General features: G+C 39.0%; 1 protein-coding gene across 5 annotated transcripts in view; it reads left to right on the top strand.

Moving 5' to 3' along the window:
- Positions 1-11,046, top strand: part of yeats2 (YEATS domain containing 2) — a 33,207-nt gene extending 22,161 nt beyond the window's left edge. For 4 of the 5 annotated variants that reach the window (XM_036138097.1, XM_036138094.1, XM_036138096.1 and 1 more), the window contains 10 exons: positions 88-222; positions 440-577; positions 1,305-1,455; positions 2,860-2,936; positions 3,064-3,143; positions 5,698-5,902; positions 6,355-6,590; positions 6,676-6,750; positions 7,988-8,061; positions 9,142-11,046. In XM_036138097.1, the coding sequence (XP_035993990.1) occupies positions 88-222; positions 440-577; positions 1,305-1,455; positions 2,860-2,936; positions 3,064-3,143; positions 5,698-5,902; positions 6,355-6,590; positions 6,676-6,750; positions 7,988-8,061; positions 9,142-9,250 (1,280 nt within the window). In that variant the 3' untranslated portion in view covers positions 9,251-11,046. The remainder of the gene's footprint in view (positions 1-87; positions 223-439; positions 578-1,304; positions 1,456-2,859; positions 2,937-3,063; positions 3,144-5,697; positions 5,903-6,354; positions 6,591-6,675; positions 6,751-7,987; positions 8,062-9,141) is intronic. The other variant, XM_036138098.1, reaches the window with a different exon arrangement.
- The last annotated feature ends 1,309 nt before the right edge of the window (positions 11,047-12,355 follow it).

Genomic DNA, 12,355 nt, shown 5'->3' with positions numbered 1-12,355 from the left:
TGTGTTGGTCTGGAGATGTTCAGAGCTGCAAGACGTGCCTTGCAAATAAATTGCGTTCTGGTTATTTGTGTTTTTCTTCTTTGGCAGGCATGCTAAAGATTCACTCTGGGGGCTCCAGCTCCCAGCAGACGGTCTTAACCATCCCTGCCAACCAGCTCAAACAGCTGGGAGTGGGCTCTGGGTCTGCAGGGCTGCAGACCATATTCATGCCTGTTGGTAAAGGTAAGTTATTAAACGAAAATATTACATTATCGTTGTTTTTGGTGCATGGTATCCTTTACAAGTTTAACAGCTGAGCAGCATTTAATATGGAGGTTTACTTCAGACAAAAACCCAGGCATCCATGTAGTCTTTCACTGTAAGGTCCAGACTAATTTTTTATCTAGGTGTATTTACCCAATGAGCCACTGATCCATCAAAGTGTTGTCTCTGTGTGTAGTGGTGTCTAAAGGCCCCGTCTCCAACCCTCCTTCCTCCTCCTCCTCTTCATCCACAACCCATGGAGCTGCTGGAGCTGGAGCCTCCGTGAGCCCTGCCAGCCAGACCCCCCTCTCCCTTGTCCCGCCGCTGGCACAAGGTGAGAGGGGTCCATCCTCAGTGTTCTCCCACAATTCTCTCCTCAATTCATCGTTACCTACCGATCTTTATTATTTATTATTTTTATGATCACGATAATAAGAATAAGAAAAACATTGTTTCCAGGCTAGTAAGGTTGTAAAGTTGATTATTTTAATTTTAGGCCTTTAGATATCTGAAATTAGCCCAGATTTATCATACAATGTCCTAAATTACCTTTTAGTTAGGTCTGAAAGTTGTACATTTGTTCATTCATTGCATCTGCCATTGACCTTTTTTCTTTTAATTTCTTAGAAATAAACGGTGACATTCAATTGTTGTTTTTTTTTTGCCGCTGTAAAACTGGCTGTGGAGTTAAGGTGTTATTATGCTTTAGCGTGCCTTTAACCCCCTGACAAAGTTCTCCTTTCAAACCTGAAATGTTCTAGTTTCTAAAAAGTTAAATGTTCTAGTTGGTTATTTACAACCAGCTCGTTTGTCATGGAAAGCAGTTTGTTTTTCAGTAGTTGATCCGTCAACAATAGTTAAAGAGATTAGAAAGTAGAGATGACCAATATTGTAATATTTACCAGCATTATTCCCACTGCAAGGTCTTCTCATTCTTGCAACCCTATTATAAATGCACAAATCTTTCCTTGTTCTCCTCATGTTTGGCTTCATGTAACCGTGTAGAATGTGTCGCCTTTGTCTCACACGTCTCTCTCTGCTCTCGCTCTCTGCTGCCTCAGTGAAAACCGAACCGAGCGCCGGTCCCGCCGTCACAGCTGGTCCTTCGGCCCCGGTTTCTACGCCGGCCCCGCCCTCGCTCCATGTCCCTTCTGCAGCTGCTGCTGTCAAGCAGGAACAAGGCACAGATACCGCCGCACACGATCTCATCAAGTGAGGGGGAAAAACGGATTCATCCTTTGGTTACAGCAACAACACTTGTGGCTAATCATCAGTTGTCAAAGCGACACCTTGTGTTTATTTTAGCTCTGTGCTGCAAACGGCTGCATTTTCAAAATAAGCTTTTTTTTTCTCTGTAGAGCCTTAACTCTAGTTTGGGTGCAGATGCACCAAGATAGTGGCAGCGCAGCATTTCTTGTCTTTTCTTGTCTTGTGTAAAGACGTGAAGGATCTTCTGTGCCTGCAACACGCAAAAAAAAAAAAAAGCAAAAAGAAACGCTTAGTTGTATCCTCAGCCTCCACCCACTCCGCCCGCAGCTGATATTGAGTCACTTACCATTCAGCCGGATGTGTTCGGTCTTCAGAGTGGCCCGGTTCATCTGTTTAGCTTGTCAGATTTATTTGACTCGCGCCCTTTTGGCCGAGGGTCTGCTTTTGCTCGGCACAACCGCCAAACTAACTGTGGCGGGACTTTTTGGCCGACGCACGCTGACATTAATTTGTATTTTTACGAAAGATTCAAAACATCATATTTAAAGCTCGTTATAATAGCATGCAAGATCTCTGCTCGTAAAAATGTGACGGTGTCAGTTCTGGATGGATAGCTCGTTGGTGCTGCAGGCTGTAATAAAGTCATGATAAATATTTAGTCATGTCGTAAAGTGAAATTTATGAACTTTGCTAATCAAAGCTTCTAAAAAAAAAAAAAAGGGCCCAGCAGTGTCCTGGTTGCGTTGTGAACACTGCGCTGCAGACAGAAAGCAGGCAGTTATGTTTATGGATTTATTATACAGGAGGATTTATTACAAAAAGCGAAAACATTAGTTTCTCCACGGATGTCTTGTGCGGTGGTGATATTTCACAGTGAAATTATTGCCGCCATCTTAAAGAAAAACACATTTTTCAAATGTAATAATTTTTTTTTTTTTATTGAGCAATTATATCTCATCCTCCAGACATATCTGCTTCAGATCCGGCTACTTGCATAATAGAAGCACATTCTGTGTGCGTATGAAATAAAGTGGGAAACATGAGTACTTGTTGGGTATTCTCAACACATTTTTACAAAACTGTAACGTTTATTGTGACAAATATATGGACGTAACGATTCAGATTTGGTTCTATTCACATTAAGGTGAATCTGCACAGAAAATGGCAGAAATGTGATTTTTAAATATGCGGAAGCGGCAGGTGGTGATAGAGGAGAAGGTCTGGGTGCAAATAAAGGTTGTGTTAGTGCATCTTAGTGGAAAAGTTAGTTGAGCCTGTACAACAAAGAAAAGATGTTTTGGAGCCATGGCTAGGAGACATATATTTCTGAAAATAATCAAGACTGATTAAATAAATGTTGGATATGCAGTGAATCATGACGACTGTTAAACTGTGTTTTCCCCTCAGCACCGAGCACATAGAAACTATGATGCAGCTGCTGACTGCTGTAGTGAAGAAGTTTCCTCTAATTCTACCGGATAAGAGTAAGTTTCACTTTTCATGGGACATTTTCAAGACACAGTTTATGTAAAAAGAATCTAAAAGGCTTTTAGATTATTTTCCGTTATGTGCTTTTACCAAACCTTGTATCAAACTGTGTCTCTTGTTTAGCCGAGGACTCGCATCCATTCTGTGCCTCTTCAGTAGAACAGTATTATTCCTGGAACATTGGCAAACGCAGAGCATCAGAGGTAAAAAAATACTCCCATTTCTGTATGTCTGTGCCCTTCAGTGATTATGGAGGACAGAAAGTCTCTGTTGTTACCACTCATTTCCCAGTTCCTCAGTAGAAGTTAGTTAAAGTCCACTTCTGCAGTGCTGCTGTCTGTGTAATCTGTCTCCAGGCTGCTTTGTGTCTTGGTGAGCTTTCTGATTGGCTCAGGTCAAAAGTGTATCTGTGCCTGGTTGGGATTTTTTACTACAGGTTTATTAATATCTTACACAGACTAGCATGTCTATGTCACATCTAGGCCTGGACGATATGGCCAAAACCTTTATCACAATATATTTCTTAATTTCGGTCGATACGATATAATTACAATATCAATATAAACAAAATAAAAGCCTCAGGATATAAACAAAATAAAAGCCTCAGAAAGACTGCAAAGAAAGCCCACAATAGTTGACTGTACGAACCTATGACAATTATTTTGTCATGTTTATAAAACTCCAATATAAAAAAAAGGAAAAAAAAAGGGGGGAAAAAAACGGAAAAAAGGGGGGAAAAAGGCAAAAAAGAAGAAAAAAATGAAAAATAAAAGAAGAAAAAAGGGGAAAAAAAAGAGAGAAAAAAATAAAATAAAATTGCATAAACCCCAGTACGTCAGTCAGTGACAAATGCTGTAATCATAGATTTAAATGCATATTGAAATATTGGAAACGTCATATTATCTTTATTGGATAAAGTTATATTGCGATATATACTGATATTGAATTATTGTCCACCCCTAGCCACATCTACCTGATAAACCCAGACATGGATGTTTAAAAGTATTTACTGATTCACATTGATGAAGATGTTGAAAAGGTATTCCCAAACTACATAATTTCTTGCTTTTTTCATAATTTGGGGCTTCTCTGTTTCAATAGTAATTATAACAATGGTAACAGTTAATAATAATAATCGCATTAAAACAATTTTAATCAAAAAATACAATATGCAGAATATTGATATTAAAAGTATCAAAGAAAACTCTACGATACATCAAACATAAGGCCAGAAAATGTGTTTTTTAGAATGAATGTGACTTAGCTGAAAGCTCTACAGCCCTTGGTATGCAGGTTAGCAGATGGTGCTGTGAGAGCACTGAAGGAGTGATGATGTGCAGGAGATCAAGGAGACTTTGAGATTAAAAGTTCAGCAGAAATTAGAACATGAGCAGAAGAGCTTTGAATCATTACTGGGAGCCAATGAAGTGGTTGGAGGACTGCAGTAAAATCCTCAATGGAAGACATTCTGGAGCTGTTTTTTTGTGGTAGCCTTATCCTAAAGAGGAATATAGATATTATTAACTTTAATTAACTGGCTACTATGTACATTAAAGTTATAGTGGACGATTTTTCCAGAAATGTAGCTAAGAAACAGCCAAGTCACTTTTTGAATAACTCCGCATGTGCAAGACCATCTGACCTACTCTTCCACTCCTCAGGGGATCACAGGAAAGAATCTCCTAAATCCACCCTGGTCTTATTTCTTTCTACCTTCCCCTTCTTCTCATAAACTTGTACGACAGTTTGCTTCTTGCGACTCTCTGACATTTTTTAAGTATATGGCAAGAGCAGCAGAGCTACAATGAACACCAAAGCTAACCGGATGCATGTGCAAGTTCTCAGTTATCCGGGTCATTGCCACAGCAAACCGGCTGGATACATAAACATAGGCAGTGTGCATGGGCAGCAAGAGGAAACTGGCAATGAACAAGCATGCACATTGGCAGATCTTCCACTATACCTTTAAGGCATGTACACTTGGCATTAGTAATTTGCGTTTCAAAGTTTAGGGTGAAATCTAAGCTTCTAACAAGGAAAGAAAGAGAGATTAGAGAATTGTCAGCATAAAGGGAAAATTTACTTGTACTATAAACAAATTTAGTTTACACCAGAAAAGAAAACCTTCGTGGTTGCTGTCCAATTGAATAAAGTTTGCAGACAACTACCGTTTAATTTTACATGAACACTTGGGCGCGGAATAAGATTCGTAAATGTAGAGCTGTGTTTCATCAGCACGAGAATACAAATATGTTCCTGATTTCCTAAAAAATGTGACAAAAAGGTAAAAGATGGATGAAGGTAAAAAGAAGAACAGTAAGGGGACCTAAGACAGGACCCTGTGGAACGCCGCTGACAACTGATCAAGCTTTGGATCACAAAAGTTTGATTTGTTACAGTTTGAAAGTTAACATTTTAAACCAAGCATTCAAAGGGTCAATGATACCAGTAAATAGGTTTTAGGAGAAAATCGTGGGATGTTTTAGAAGGACAGGTAGGGCTATCAGCCCATAATTGGCTGCTATGAGTAGATCGTCTGTGGTTTTGATTTTGTCTCTGTACTTTGTATTGGCTGAAAAGCAGACTGAACAAGATTGTTTGTTAGGAGAGACTAAATTTTTGTAGCTGTCCTTACAAAAATTTTTGTTGGTAAAGCTTGAATTGCAGCAGGATGTGAATTTAAGTCAAGTGGGATCACCTCTAGGGCTCTGTATGATTATAAATATAAAAGCTATCATTTCGTATGTGTCTCTGAAGCTTCAGCGAGCCGTCGCGGTGAAGCGGGTCGTCCAGGACGTCCTGGACCGCTCACCTCGCCTCCAGGCCCTCACACCCCCAAAGACCAAAGAGGTCGTCCAGTGGTGCCGGCAACGGGGATACACCCCACCTGACCCTGAGCCCCAAAGCAGGAATGATGACGAGTCCATAGAGGACATTCTCACGCAAATCGATAACGAACCTGGTAGGTTTCTGCCTCCGTTTGTAGACATTTCACTGCACATTTTTTAAAGAAAGATCTTCTGGAGCGTTCAGAGGGAGGAATGTTTTCCTGCTCAGTGTTGACTGTGTGGGTGTGTTGCTGCTGCAGCTAGCACTTGATACAGTGATATGTAGGCTGGTCTGTTGTGTGTGAGGGGGGGTTAGTGTGGAGCTTTCTTTTTTCTTGTCTGTCCTCATCTATTGACGAGGATATCTCGTTTATCGCATCTTTTGTCTCTGAAAGGTGAGAGACGAGGCTACTTGGCTCATTGAGTCAGACAGCATGATAATCAGCCTTTTGTCCTGTTTGTCCTACTTTGTGCTGTATAAATAGGGCATCTCTCTAATTATCACACAACTCAACTTAAAAGCTGCTAATTTAGAAAAACAGAATTAAAAAAAAAAAACACTTTTAATGTGCATCTGTTTCCACAGAGTGCCCGTCGACCCTTACCAGCTATGACGAGCTGGTGCTGCGGCTGGAGCAAATGCAAGCCCTGCTGAAGACCGAACCCGAAGAGGAAGACGATGAAATAGTCGACATTGTCACGGTGACTCCCCCCTGTCACAAGTTGAAGGTCAAAGAGGAGGAGCAGGAAACCGACGTGGAGCCCAAGTTTTTCCTCGGCCCCTGCATGTCCTCGCAGTTCGTCAGCGAGACGGCTCAGCAGGTTTGGAGCGCCGACCAGAGCTCAGGAAAGTTACCGATTTTTTTCTTGATGGAGAATCGATGCCATGTTCTTTTGTCTCTCTCAGATCGGCGTCACGTTTCAACCAGTGGAGGTGGAGAAGAATGTGTTTGCTCCAGTAATCGAAGCAATGATTTTGAAGGTCAGTCACGGCGCCTGGGCCGGCGGACAGCAATCATTTTACAGTTGCTGATATCATCTAAACCAGGCGTGTCCAAAGTGCGGCCCGGGGACCATTTGTGACCCCTGTACTGATTTTAGGTCATACAATGATTTTATTTTGTTATAGTCCATTATCTTTATTGTGCCAGAGTGTGCTTCTATTTACCTGACAATTTGCTGTTTATACAAATAATTTTACTACTGTGGGACAAATTTGAATGAAATTGTTTTGCAAAACAAACATGGATCTGACGCAAACAGCATATTTTTGCATTGTAAATGATGCAAATATATTCAGCAGCGGCCACAAGTTCTTTTCTGCTAATTTTGTATAATATTTTCTTTAGTGGTCACCTACAGCAGCAGGCTAGGTAGCTATGGGTTCCCTTCTTTTTCCCTGCTCTATTTTTTCAGCTTCAGTCTGGCTCCGCCATAGCCGGTGTTATTATTGACCACATTAGCCTCTAGTAGCTTTAGAACTAAACAGAGAAGTGATGGAGGAGTTTCACTGGTTTGTTTCGTCGATTCACTACTTATTAGCCAGGCTGAGCGGTCAGCTGATTAACATTTTCATTCGTTGATCCGAACCTCAGCGGAACGGATCATAGCGTGGTTCAGAAATGCACACCAGGGAAGCGCATCTTGACGGTGGAGCTCAGACCGACAGAACTCCTTCACTGGGCTGTCTGTGTCCATAAGGCTAATATTTAAGCTAGTAGTGTTAGGTTATGTCGTTTGGGACGTTTACTAGTTCTTTTAATGCAGATAGAGGAGCTATCAATATCTTTTTTTTTCTCACAAATATGAGCTCCAAGGCTTTAACAAATGGCTACCAATTTCTTTAGATTAGACCTAATGTGTTGCTTTTTTCAGATCTTTTTTCTACTTTGGGTTGTTAGACAGGCGATTCCTTGACTCTGCAGCTCTCACAATAATCTGTGTAAAAAATGTGGATAATGTACATAGTAGTGGATAGTTATATTTTCACATAGGATTACTCTGGTTTGAATGTGTTTTTTCCAATAATTTTGGAAATCATCTTAAAGCTCCAAACACATTTAGTTGTGACAAAAACCAGAAACAGGAGAGTATTGCAAAGGAGGAAATAGTTTTTTACAGCATTGTACATAAACTTGCATTGAGTGGATTTACTTATATTATGACTGTCAGTATGTTTTTTTATATCTAATATGACTGTGTGTGTGTCGGCACTTCAGGCTACAGAGCAGTTTGCCAGCGATGTCCTGAGAGAAGCTCTGGCTGGGGCCTATGCTAAATGTCCTCCAAACAGGTCAGCTTTTTTTGTTGCTGTGCATGCTTAGTAAGGCTCCATGTTTCACTTTATTTATTATATCTAGAGCTTAAACAGGCCACCAGTTTGTTATCATCATTCCTGGCTTTTTACCCCCTAGGGCTGGGCGATAAATCGATTTAATCGATTAATTCGAATTTACAATTCTTTAAGATTTCATTTTTGGAAAATCTGGATTTTATTTAGCCAATACACTCATCGGGTTTTCATGATGCTGAATATATGTTTAGGCAAATGTATTGTCAAAATATTGTTAAGTGGAAACTTTTTTTACCATAATACATGGTACTTCATTTACTTATTTACTTTTTTTTTTTAACTTGGTTTGATGTTCACAAGTGCAGTGAACCCTGTTCTTGGCTCAATGTGTAATACCACTTGCAGCAAATGTTTTGTTATATTTTCATTGTTTATAATGGCACCGCTGCCATCTTGTTTTACAAGCATGTTTCACAGCTTGTTTTTAGTTGCACTTTGAATTCAGGTCAACTCCCTGACGAAATGCTTGACATAAAAGCAAGGTTTTAAAATAATTTCTTTAATTTCTTTTTATGAAACAAAAAGGAGGAAAAAATCGATTAATCGGATTTGGTATGATAAAATCGGAGATTTATTTTTTAATCCATATCGCCCAGCCCTATTACCCCCCACATACTTGGTTTAATATTCCAGGATAATCAATTTAAAACAAGGAATTTGTCATTTTTACTGTGTGAAATTGGTGCAGACAACAACTTATTTGAGTCCTGTTATACACTGAAAAAAAAACTTCCTTTGCAAATGTTGTGTATGTCTAGAGTTGCAAAAACAGAAGCTGGTTGTCTTATTTTTTACTTATTTTGTAATAGGCTGCAATGGTGATTATCAGATTTTTGTTCATGCTGTACTTAGACATCATGTAAAGGATCTGTCCTGGATTTGTAGAACAGGAACTCTAGAATAGAAAGCATATTGATCGTAGTTTATGATCCAGCATGAATATTTAGAGGTCAACCACTTTTGTGTTTTGCACTTTTGAATTTTACATAAAACGCTAACATGGAGCTGTTTGGGTTTCAGGGCGCCGAGGGAGATCACAGCCTTGAACATCCACCAAGCCGTCAGTAGCATCCCCACCTGTGACTTCCTCACTAACGCTCACATGGGTTACCTGACAAAGGACAACTGAGGCCAAACAGGATTTGACTTTGACCAGGAGCGGAGCCACGGGCCTCTTGTTGTGAATATCGGCATCCAAATGCAGTCCCATTGTCTCAGCGGGAGCTGCAAGAGTCCTGAATATATGAACGTAATCACAGAAGGGCTCAGCTTGCTCCTCAGTGCTGGTGCTCCGCTGCGGCGTAACAAATGTCTTTAATACTTGGAGTGGTCACCTTTTTATTTCTGTTCGGAAAGAAGCCACATCATGCTGCGCGTGTTATTTAATGTAGTGTTTCCCGTTGCGCTCTCTCATACCTCATAACATTATTTCAGTGATGAAGTGTTGATGCCAGAGAGGTTTATCGTAAGGGAAACAAACCCCGTGTGAATTATGGAACTAGAAGCCTCCAGCTGCTGTGATTTTTACTGCAGTTCGGGAACTCTAATGATAATCTGGGTGTTGTGTCTGTGGGTACTTTATATCTGAGAGGTTCTCCCAGAGCGGTTGCTGCCATGGCAACCAGCAGCCATCATCATCGTCGCCCGTACCCCGTATCCTTTTACTGTATTTCAGTGTTACCCAGCCAGCAGGTGTAATTATAAATAATGCAGCAGGAACAAAACGACGACAACAGGAACACACTGTTTGCTAAAGTTTTTAACAGATTTTCATTAAACCTGTCCTGCCTGAACTTTGACACTAAATGAATGACTCTCATTATGAATTGATGATAATGATTCGCAAAAAAAAAAAAAAGGTTCTGCAACCCTTTTTTTTTTTTTTCTATTTTAAAGTGTTCTGTTTAACGACTGATGTCATATCCGTCACTGTATGCATAATGCACACCAGTCAGCAACAGCAATCAAACTGCTAACAGGTGGCATGGCTATGGGTCATCCTGTTAAACTTGTTTCTGGCTGCTAAGTGGTATTTTAGGTCAAAAAAAAAGACCTAAAATAAGTAGTTGAATGGTTTCTAAGTTCGACCCGACTGGTGTGCATAACTAGAAAGTGTTTTTTTTTTTTTTCTAACATCAACATTTTTAATATTTATACCCAACAGCTGTGCGTGTGTGTGTGTGTGTACTTGACAGAGTAAATGAAATTGATGGTGAGTACTGTTAAAGTGTTTTGTCATTTAATACAAATGAGCGCGTGTTGTTGAGCTTTGTATGATTGGACAAGCAAATGTTGTCATGAGCTGATCGGCCTGTTTAACCAAATGAAATTAATGTACAAGTTACCTAAACACTGTATTGTTTGTTTTTTTCTGTGCAAACCAAAAATATGATCAATATTCTTATAATAAACTGAGTAAAATATTTCTTGAAATCTAGATATGTGTGAAGTGCATTGGGATGTGGATGCGTCTGTCGGGATGAACGGAGGAGGCTCCGGTATGAAGATGATGTGTGGTCCGCATCAGAATCAGTCTCAAAATAATTCTGGGCTTTTAATTTAATTTTTTTTTTATTTCAAGGTTGATGTTATAACACTCAGCTTGAGTGAACAAGAAAAAATCTATGAGATATTGGCCTGAGGTGTCTGTTCACGTACAGTAAAGCGCTGACCTGCAGTGTGTGGACCTCCAATAATCAAAATATGCATCCCAATTACTCCTCACAAAGAAGCAGCTCTGATTTAACAGTTGCCTAGGTAGCCAGTGAAAAACCTAGAGTGCCTAAAAAAATACTCGACTGTATTCAAGTGAAATGTTTTAGATGTGGGCAGTAGACGTTTGGGGAGCTAAGAACCTGCTGGTCATGGAACAAAAAACTGCAAATAAATTCACCAACAGCCTCAACACCTGGTGTACTCGTTCTGTGCAGTTGTCCAAGTGTTTCTTTTACTTTTGTTGTATGTATGTATGAACCGCCTGTGTCAGACTAAAGTAGTTTACTTAATCTGGATTTGATGTTTGTCGTCTAAACATTTTAATTAACTTACATTTTTTTTATAGACAACTACCTAGGATAATCGATTGATTCTAGAAAAGTATGTTTTAATGTAATCAAAACGCACTTTTGATTTGAATTGAAATGAATGGCTGCATCAACTTCAGGGTTTCTAGTGTTTGCCCGTATAAAGAATCAGTTTTTATTTTCTAAATTATCTTTCTCCTTTTAAAAATGCTTCTTATATGTTTCCCTATTGTGGGACAATAATGTAATTTGTTATCTTAAACATAACATAAAATAAAAATAAAAAACTAAGGCACATTTTATAGTAGGTATTCCAGGCATGTGATGGTGTATTGCAAAATTATTTAAGTTTAAACGTGTGTCTTCTGACTATAGTGTCATTGCCAATTAGGCTTTTCAACCTCAAAGACTTGGAGCTCATCATCAAAGATAGATTGTATAGATAATTGGTGTAAATACATGTTTAACATGTGATTTTTGCTAAAATGTAAATGAAAGCCGATTTTTTTTTTTTTATTAGTACTCCAGTACATTGTTGTATTGTGTTTTAACAGAAGCCAAACCTATCAGACACAAACTTCTTGATTGAATAAACATAATTTTAAACCTGCAGTGAGATGAAAGCCTGTAGCTGGTGTCTAAACTTGATTAGACAAAAATCATCAAATCAAAAGTACTCGTCGATCAAATTTTAAAAAAAAAAAATAAAACTTTTAAACTGCTTCACAATAAACGAAGCATCCATTATTTTTTAAGCATTCAGTACCTTAATTAAATAAGTCAGATTCTTTTCTTTTATTTATTTTTTTTGGTAGCATTGGGATGTGCAAATTGTTTTAGACCCAAACGTTTATCGCACATTTACTTCATTAAAATAAATACATCAAATTTGAGAAATTCTTTTGGCCTCAGCTGAAAGAAAAGATAACATTTTTGTCTATTCTAAGCAATAAGAGTAAAAGTCACTGGATAACATGTCATCTTACCTATTATGAGAATTAAAGTGAATACAAAATTCATGGTTCTAAATAGAAAAACAATGTTTTACACCTGATAATTTACATTGTAAGAAGATTGTTGGTAATAATTTATCAATAATAATTCTCCATCTGCATCGACTATCTGTGTTATGGGGGAAAAATTTGCATCGTTCTTGAATGTCCGTCGTGGGCCGCACAAAATCAAGCCAAGGACCACAAATGGCCCCCGGG

The sequence above is a fragment of the Fundulus heteroclitus genome, chromosome 6 (assembly GCF_011125445.2).
Source record: "Fundulus heteroclitus isolate FHET01 chromosome 6, MU-UCD_Fhet_4.1, whole genome shotgun sequence".
Classification (NCBI taxonomy): Eukaryota; Metazoa; Chordata; class Actinopteri; order Cyprinodontiformes; family Fundulidae; genus Fundulus; species Fundulus heteroclitus.
The sequence above is the reverse complement of the archived record's forward strand: the minus strand, read 5'-3'. Positions and strand labels throughout refer to the sequence as shown.